The 9,472-nt window shown below is 51.4% G+C and overlaps 1 protein-coding gene across 1 annotated transcript in view; it reads left to right on the top strand.

Annotated features, from left to right (window-relative positions):
* Positions 1–8,043: 8,043 nt before the first annotated feature.
* The window catches only part of LOC140711277 (uncharacterized), a gene marked incomplete at its 5' end in the record, with an annotated part of 54,721 nt that continues 53,292 nt past the window's right edge, over positions 8,044–9,472 (top strand). The window contains 2 exons of the mRNA XM_073014217.1: positions 8,044–8,212; positions 8,497–8,974. Of these exons, the coding sequence (XP_072870318.1) occupies positions 8,044–8,212; positions 8,497–8,974 (647 nt within the window). The remainder of the gene's footprint in view (positions 8,213–8,496; positions 8,975–9,472) is intronic.

The following is a 9,472-nucleotide window of genomic DNA, read 5'->3' as shown; positions in this document are numbered from 1 at the left end:
CCTAATATTGGGGAGGAGGTGGGATCACCTCCCACCAGGCTCCAGGTGACTTTCGGGCTGTTGCCCCAAATCACTGCAGCCTCTTCCCTGCTGGTCCCTTGATCCTGCTGCTGTGCCGGGCGTCCTGAGTGACAGGAGGCACCTCGGCAGCTTCCAGTGGGATAGGCCTGCGGCATTCTGAGCCAGAATGCCGTGATCACTAGGAAGTAAGGAGACATAAGCAGGAAGGGTTCAGGGATAGAGCGGCCACTTCTCGGGGATCAGTCTTGGGCCCGAGCTGAGAAGAATCCCCTTTCAGGATGATGGTCCAGGCTGAGGTCAGTGCTGTTTCTGTGCATTATGATGACTGACCTGCATCCACAGGGAAGCGTATCCGGGCTCCTTTTTCCCAGGCAATGTTGGGAACACCTTGAAATGGGCCCTGGTGGATTTCAATTCCAGCCTTCCAGAAGCCACTCCAAATGGAAATTGAGCTAACGGATACAGGTGGAGTAAGTAAACAACTTTAGGTCCCAAACAACAATTTTCACATACAATATAGTGTACAGGGAAAAACAAAGCCTCGGGACCCCAACTCACAGCCAAAACGGAAAAATATCATTAAGTTGGAAGCTGAATCATGCAAGAAACTGCCTTTCCTTTTGTTCCTAAGCAGATAGCTACAGATAGCTACATCTCCACAGGAAGCTGGTCTACGTTCACCTTATCTTATATAAAGGCTTATGTAGAGGACTGATTTACTGCATGTGAGATGAAGACGTAACTGATCCTTCCCCATCTGCTCTCTTTCTCTTGCAACCTGAGGAAGACCACAGGTTCCCTCTCTCCCCTCCTGCCCACCATTTTCCTCCAGCCCACCCTTCCCCTCCAGCCCACCCTTCCCTCCTGCCCACTCTTTTCCTCCAGCCCAGCCTTCCCCTCCAGCCCAGCCTTCTCCTCCAGCCCACCTGGAAGAGGAAGAGGTCTGCAGCTTACATCAGAATCTCGAAGTTGACACCCAAAAAAGGTAAAAGATCCTGTGGGATGCTGGCATGTACAACTAACGAGATAACGCTCTGGGTGTACATCCTAGCATACAGGAAGAGCATTCTTGTTCATGACGGTGGTTTCAAATATTTCAGTGGGTTTTCCCTTGAATGCCTCAGTCGGGAGCCACTTCAGTTCAGCGCAGGCAGCAAGGGAGCTTCAAGGACTGGTAGTTATGAATTCAAGCTTATACACAGCAACAGGTCACAGGTCTGTGGAAGATACTTGTCAATCAATATTCAGAGGTAGCATTCCATAACTGAAGCATAGGGCATATCTGACTTCATCTGACAAGGCTAAAATCATGATTGTTTTTCTAACTGGGAAATTTATGTCACTTATTTGCCAATAAACAACCATCTCTCTCTCCCCATTTTCTGACATAACGCTAGTCGTTAGAGAAATGTTCCGATGATGTTCATGAAAGAACAAACAAATGTCTTCCACTTTAATACCACCTATTTCACACATATGACTCTTGCTGCTTCCATGTGACACTAAAAATATCAGGAGTGCCAGGAAGTCTCTTTAATCATCATTCTCCAATGTGCTCAGGAGATGAAGTCATTCTGTGAAATGGACTTCAGTTGACACCACTGAGAAAATGTCCTAGAGAAAGTAAAACTTGTAGTGGCCTCATACTTTACAGAAATAATCCAACTTCTTTCTTTCATTTCTTTCCAGTTTTTGGACATTAATTTTAATTGGTTCAGGGCAACCTGTTTCTGTATCAAAGTCTTGGGAAGCTTCCATTTGTTTTTAAACTATATTATATTATATTATATTATATTATACTATTTACTTATTTAGAAATAGAGTCGCACTGTGTCACTCAGGCCAAAGTGTAGTGGTATGATCACGGCTCACTGCAGTCTCAACCTCCTAGGCTCGAGCCAATCCTCAGGCCTCCACCACCTGAGTAGCTGGGACTACAGGTGTGCCACCATGTCCTGCTAACGTTTTATTTTTATTTTTTGTAGAGACAGGATCTGGTTATGTGGCCAAAGCTGGTCTCAAACTCCTGGTCTCAAGCAATCCTTGTGTCAGCCTCGTAAAGTGCTGAGATTATAGACATGAGCCATGGCACGCAGCTGATTTATTATTTTATTTTCTCAGAACTCTATGCAACCTGATTCTTAATACATAAGGAAAGAGAAGCCAGTCAAAAGTGGAAGTAGTTGCACACAATGAAAGTGTCATTTGGCACTTAGACAAGAGAGGCGGATTATAAAAATAAAAGATCTACATGTCGCAATTGGCTGTGGGCTTGGATATGGACTCCAGCACTTTTTATTTTTATTTTTTTAGGAGAGAGTGTCTCACTCTCTTACTCAAGCTGGAGTGCAGTGATATAATCATAGCTCACTGTTATTTCAAACTCCTGAGTTCAAGTGATCCTCCTGCCTCGACCTCCCAAGTACCTGGGACTACAGATGTGCCATCGCTCCAGGCAATTTTTTTTTTTGAATTTTTGTAGAGACGAGGTCTCCCTGTGTTGCCCAGGCTAGTCTCAAACATGTGACCTCAAGCAATCGTTCCGCCTTGTCCTCTAAAGTGCTGGGGTTATAGGTGTGAGTCACTGTACCCGGCCAAGAAACCAACTCCACCTGTTTTCTATATAAAGTTTAGCATCTAGATACGAAGCAAAATAAGTTTTAAAGATCAAGGAGTCTGAAGGGAAGCTGCTGGGAGGGGAATGGGCTCAAGGCAGCGTTTTCTGGTCTACAGTTTTGCTTATTCTTGGACTTTCCAAAGTCCTGAAAGAAGAAGAAGGAAAGTGAGAAGAGAGGAAGAGGCAGGAGGAAAGGAGGAGTGCTGCGCCTCTGCGGTTGCAGATTAGCCCAAGGCAGCTCAGTGGCTGGGAAGGAAGGGAGGAAACCCCCAAGGCCGAAGGTGGAGTCAGAGTCCTGGGTCCAGCAGAGACTGGAGGGGAGGAGGGTGCCAGGAGCCAAAGACCTTCCTGCTAGCACTGCAACCTCTTAAACTGCTTAGGCTTTTATCTAAATTTGATATGTCCACATTTTGTAGACCTCCAAACCAAGTCACTCAGGGTAACCCAGACAGGAAGAGGAGGATGTTAGGAGAAGGTGCCCCACCTGATGATGCCCTTCTGGCTTTTATCCATTCCTGGGAATGACTCTTTCTCCAACTCGAGGGATGTCCCTATGGGAGAATACAGTGGCGTGGACCAGCAGTGGAGAATTCCAAGTCCAAAAAACGATTGGCATTTTCAAGGAAAGTAAGAAATCATCTTGCATATATGAAATATTGGGAAAAAGGTTGTTACTAATAATTCTCAAGCGACCACTCTGGTGAGACTAGGTTTCTCTGGGGATGTGTGGAGCAGGGTGTATGTACCGAGTGAGCACATCCCACCCTTCAGACTCCTTCAGCTCCTGTCTACTGTAGCAGTCAGAGGGCAACTCCTGTCCTCATCTCCTCTGAGCGACCCACTCACTCATTCACTCACTCATTCATTCACTCATTAACTCATTCACTCACTCACTCATTCACTCATTCACTCCTTCACTCGCTCACTCACTCATTCACTCACCCTTTTACTCACTTGCTCATTCATTTACTCATGCACTCACTCATTCACTGACCCATTCACTCACTCATTCACTCACCCATTCACTCACTCATTCATTCCCTCATTCACTCACTCAGTCATTCACTAACTCACCCTTTCACTCACTCATCCATTCACTCATTCACTCACTCATTCACGCACTTATTCACTCACTCACTCATTTCCTCATTCATTCACTCAATCATTCACTCACTCAAATCATTCACTCATTCACTTACTCATTCACCTCTTCACTCATTCATTCACTCATCCTTTACTCACACACTCACTCATTTATTGACTCATTCACTCACTCACTCGTTCATTCACTCACTCACTTCTTCACTTCCTCATTCACTTGTTCGCTCACTGACTCATTCACTCACTCTTTCCCTCACCCATTCACTCACTCACCCACTCATCTGTTCACTCACTCATTCACCCACTCACCCATTCACTAAGTCACTCATTCATTCACTCACTCACTCATTCATTCACTCACTCACTCATCACTCATTTATTCCCTCGGTCACTCACTCATTCACTCACTTATTCACTTGCTTATTCACTCACTCATTCACTAAGACACTCATTCATTCACTTACTCACTTATTCACTCACCCATTCACTCACTCACTCATTCACTCATTGACTCCCTTGGCAATTCATTCACTCACTCACGGTCACTCATTCAGTCATTTACCCACTCACTCACTCATTTCTCCTTCCCTCATCCACTCACTCACTCATTCACTGACTGACTGACTCACTCACCCATTCACTCATTTACTCACTCATTTACTCCTTCACTCACTCACTCACTCCCTCTTTCATTCATTCATTCAGCAGCACCCATGACAGGTTCACTCTGTCCTGGGCTCTGCTGTTGCCCTGGGACTGCAGCAGGGAATAGTCAAAGATCTCTGAATCCACGGCATTCAGGGTTCAGCCAGGGGACCTTTCGAGAAGCCCAGCAGATAGGTGAAACGCCCCATGTGTGACACTGACAAGGATGTTTTAAGAGCAGCAGGGAGAGAACAGGAGTGTGCATGGAGCCCAAAATTTCTAAGAGGGTGATCTGGGGAGGCCTCACCATGCAGGAGACCTTGCAGGACAGACCTGTGGAAAGTGGGCAGAGTCGGTAGGGAGAGGAGGGCCTGGTTTGAGGAAAAAGCAGAATGGGTCTGAGGTTGTTGGGTGCCTGCATGGGCCTCTGGGCAGCACCAGGATCTGAAGGGACCAGAGGACAGGCCAGTGTGGCTTGTGTGGTGTCTGTGACACCGAGTCAGCAGAGAAGATGCCTGAATTACATCCTGATAGGTGCACCCTGACTTTGAAGCTGAGGACACCCGAGACATGGAGGTGGGGTGGAGGTTGGGGCAGAGCAGGGGATGAGGAGGGAGCCTGTTCCGGTCCAGGTCAAAGGTGGTGGCCTGGCCCCAGTGGCTCCAGATGCAATGAAGAGCCAATAGGGACTTTCCTGAGGGACTTAGATGCCAGGGTGGAGGAGCACTGCAAGGCTTCAGCCTGAGCCCGTGGGAGGATGGAGTCACCAGGAGCTGAGGTGAGGAAGACTGAGCGGTGGGGGGTTGTGTGGGGGGTGCAGAGGCCTGAGCTCAGTTTGGCCCCTGCAGATTTGAGATGCCCACTCCATGCACAGGCTGAGACAGCAGAGAAGGGGAAGAGGCTGCAGCTCAGGTAGCCCTGGAATGTGCAGCTCCACATGCTGGGGCACTGGGTCATGGTGTCCTCATGGCTGGGAGCTGCTTCCCTCCTGGGATGCCAGAACTCCTTTAGGGCACATCGGCAACTCCTGCGCTCAACACTGAGGGGAAGTGGGAAGGGCAGCTGTCCCTATGCATGTTCTCCTTCACCTTGTCCTAGGCAGGTCCCAGGCAGCACCTCCCCTCCCAAGTGGCTCCCCTTGTCCGCTGCCCCTAATGTTCACAGCCAGACCCTAGAAGAGGGCTGGACTCAGTGGCTCACTTCTGATGAATAGAACCAGGCAAAAGAGATGGCGGTCTCTCCTGAGATTGGATTGGGAGGAGCTGAGGTTCTGTCCACTGGAACTCTCCCCCTGGCTCTTGGTAGGTGCTAGTTCTGGCAAAGCCAGTCACGCACCCAGGGCAGAGGGCAACCTGAAGCTGATGCCACAGAGAGACTGGGGCCTTCAGTCCAACAGCCTGCAAGCAACAGAATCCTGCCAGCAACACAGAAGTGAGCATGGAAGCAGCTCCTCCCCTGATGAGCCTGAGCCTTCAGAAGACACAGCAGCCCTAGGCAGACAGCTGCTGCAGCCCTGGAGAGCCCCTGGGGCAGAGGGCCCAGTGAAGCCTGCCTGAACTCCTGGCCCAAGGAGTAATCATTCCTGGGGTATAAGTGTGTGCTGGTGTGGGCCTTTGGAGTAATCTGTCAAGGGACAATAAAGAACATACACACACCTCAGGTCCTACTGGGTGGAAGCTGTATGGTCAGCACGGCATGTAATATCTTCCTCTTGAATTAGAAGATTCATTGCTAAGGCCAAAGTTAAAAAAAACAAAAACAAAAAAACCTCTAGTTGTAGCAACATTGACATACATGACTTTCAAAAAAAAAAAGCCATAGCTATTCTTTTCCATCTTTGCTACAGGTATATATTAATATATGTTAATTCCCTGACTGACTGAGCAATGGGCCAAACTCATAAGAACAGATGTGTGAGGACCGTCAGTGACCACCATGACCCCAGTCCCAGCCCTTATACACAGACAGACTTTTGAACATAATCCGTAACCTTGGGGGTCTTGACACTCTAAATTTTATTGTTTTTCATTAACTATTTCTATTCCCTAAACAATACCTGTTCATCGCAGAGAAAAATGGCATTGCCTATACTAAGCAAAAGAAAGGAAATAAAATGCTCAGAAACATTTACATATGTATGCAGACTCACACACACACACACACACACACACGCACGCATGCACAGGCTCGCACTGTGTCTAGGCCTGCCTTTTCACTTATTTGTATGTCCTGAACATATTTCCATGTCAGTAGACACATATCTTTGTAGTGGTAACAGCAACTAAATATTATTGCAGCGCATATTTTTACCATCATTTATTTAACTCATCATATTTGAACTGTTAGGTTATATCTATCATTTTCTGTATTACAGACAATTTGATGACAAATGACCAATCCCCTAATGTTCAATATAAAAATATCAATTGCATAAGGAGATAACGGGTATTTGGCTAAAATAAAATTCAGTGTGGCCCACCTTCTCCACATGTAACATGTTCTAAAAAGGCATGAATAATTATATTAGCCCTTCTATTCTCCAGCACAGATCCTGAGCCCAGCTGTGGGTACAGGTGCTTAGAGCCTCAGTCTGCTCTTCTGCCCACCAGAAGGCAAAGGCCACTCAACTGCCACCTTAAAACAGCCAGGATTCTCCTCTCCCTTTTATTTAATAGAATAATGCTCAGGTTCACTGCATGAGAGCAGCGCTCTCTGACTTTGCATTCATCAGGACAACCAAGGTGGTTTGTTTAAAAATACACATTTCCTGGCTGAGTTCCCAGAAACTGGACTTCAGTGGTTTAATGGGGGTGTGCATAGGACAGGTGATTCAGAGGACCACAAGGGGTTAGGAATTTCGCCGTTAATTCTGGCCAAGGGAGCAATTAGACTATCCAGCACTATCCGCAGCATATTTTTTTTTTCCTCTTTTGCAATGAATATTTGATGCTCAGCGGGATGAGGCCCAGGATGAGGCACACATCCAAGAAAAATCCATGCCTCTCCATCTTTTCCCCAGGATTGCCCTTTGGTGAGACTCTCCTTTGCGATTGCTTCACTTTCCCGGGTTCATAGAACAAACCTCTTCTTAGTCTCTTTTGTTGTTTCCTATCTGTTCAACAAACACCCACTGCGCAGGACCATCCTCCGGAAAGCCCTCGAGTGGGGCCGTTTGGGAGCCCTTCTTCGTGGGGTGAGCACTGAAGGAACCGGGATCCCATAAACCCGTGCTTTTGTGGGGGCTGCTCCCTCTCCCATCGCAGGTAACTGGCACCAGGCTGTTAAGCTGTGGATGGGCAACTGGCACAGTGCTTTGGATGTGCGTATTTCAGCACGTGGAGTTGGTCAGTGAAGTCAGCCGAGGTCAGCACAGTGTACGTAGGGAGGAAGGGTCGTCCCGCCTCCGCGCCAGGTCAGTCCCGTTGCGCCTCCTCCTGTCCCACTCTGACTTTCGCGCGCCCAGGCGTCTCTGAGGGTAGCGCCCCGACACTCTCCCCCACCCCAAGGATTCTTCTCCCCACGGGACGGGCTGGGGGCCCAGGAGCGCCACAGACCCCGTGGACCCGGGAAATCGCAGCTTCGTCATAGCTAAGCTCGCCGCGCTCAGCTTTTCCCACCACCTGGAGGATCCACTCTCCGGGCGTCCTTCCCGACCTCAGGCTGCAGAGAAAACTTGGGGGCGGGGATCGAGGAAGCCTCGCGCAGAGGCTCCTAGCGCAGCCCCAGGAGGAATCCTGCCGCCAGCAAGAAGCTGTGCGCACGGCCGGGCTCGGTGCTGACAACAGCCGGATCTACCGGGCCTACCGCGAGCCTCCGCGTCCAGGTGGGGTCTCCGCGCCCCAATTCCACCCCGCCCCGCCATCGGCGTTCCCCGCAAGTGCGGGGTTTCCACCGGCCCCTGCGTTCGCGCCCACTCACGGTCTCCCTTGCCCCCCCACCCGGAGATGCTCCCGGCGTTCTATTCCGCCCTGCCTTGGCCCGCCCAGCGAACGATGTGACCCCGCCCCCCTGCGGTCTCCCCTCCCCCGGTCGCTGCCCCTGCCCCCACCTGTGGCGCTCCGGGCATCTCTAAAGGCCCCAACCAGAGTCTTCCAACCCACCCGCGAGGCTAGCGCACCAGCAACGCGGCCCCACCCGCAGGGACCCCGCCCACTTGTGGTGCTACCCCCGCCTCCGCGACTTCACCCACCGCTGGCGCGGCAGCCACCTACGACGACCCCCGCGTAGGTCCTCCTGCCCACACCCGCCCCCGGCCAGCCCCTGCCCCTTTCTCTGCCCCTTTCCCTGCCCCTGCCCCTAGCCGCCCCCCCACCCCCGCAGCCCCTCCTGTGCGCTTGGGCCCCGCCCGTCAAGGCCCTTTGGCGCTAGGGCCGGGCGGGGGCGCGGGCGGGGCAGCGTTTCCGAGTCGGGCGCGCGCCCGCAGCGTCTCCATTTCCTGCTGCGCAACCGGACTAGCTACTGCCCTCGGCCTCCTCGCCTTGGACGCGGACGACTCCCGGGCCCCCAAGGGCTCCTTGCGGAAGTTCCTGGAGCACCTCTCCGGGTCCGGCAAGGCCATCGGCGTGCTGACCAGCGGGGGACATGCTCAAGGTGCGCGCCCCGCTCCGGGCGGCGAGGGAGGGACGGACGGAGAAGGAGAGAAGAGGGAGAAGGGGAGAACAGGGCGAAGGGGATGGGGGAACGGGGCAGAAGAGGGGGAAGCGATGGGAGGACCCGGGGAAAGGTGGGGAAGCGATGGGAAGAACTGGGGAGAACAGCGGCGAAGCGATGGGAAGAACTGGGGAGAAGCCCGTGCCCGGGAGCGGCAGGGGTACCTGCGGGGCGGCGGGAGCCGGCAAGGCAACCCCGGGGTCCTTGCCGGGTGGGGCGGAGGAGGAAGGGACATGGCGGTAGGAACCTCCATCCGGAAAATAGTGAGCTTTCCACCCTCTCCGGTTTATGTTTTAAATTGAGCCTGGTAGAGGGGGTCGCCTGGAGCACCTTCCGGGGTCGTTCTGCCTCTGAGCTATAGGATGGGGCCGGGCTTCCCCTCCGAATCCTGGGTACAGCGCGATCACTTCTTAAGTTGCCCCCGCCCCCCAACTCCGC

Source organism: Chlorocebus sabaeus, unplaced genomic scaffold (genome assembly GCF_047675955.1).
Source record: "Chlorocebus sabaeus isolate Y175 unplaced genomic scaffold, mChlSab1.0.hap1 unalloc_scaffold_460, whole genome shotgun sequence".
In the NCBI taxonomy this organism is placed as follows: domain Eukaryota; kingdom Metazoa; phylum Chordata; class Mammalia; order Primates; family Cercopithecidae; genus Chlorocebus; species Chlorocebus sabaeus.
Note: the sequence above shows the minus strand (reverse complement) of the source record. Positions and strands in the feature narration are given on the sequence as shown.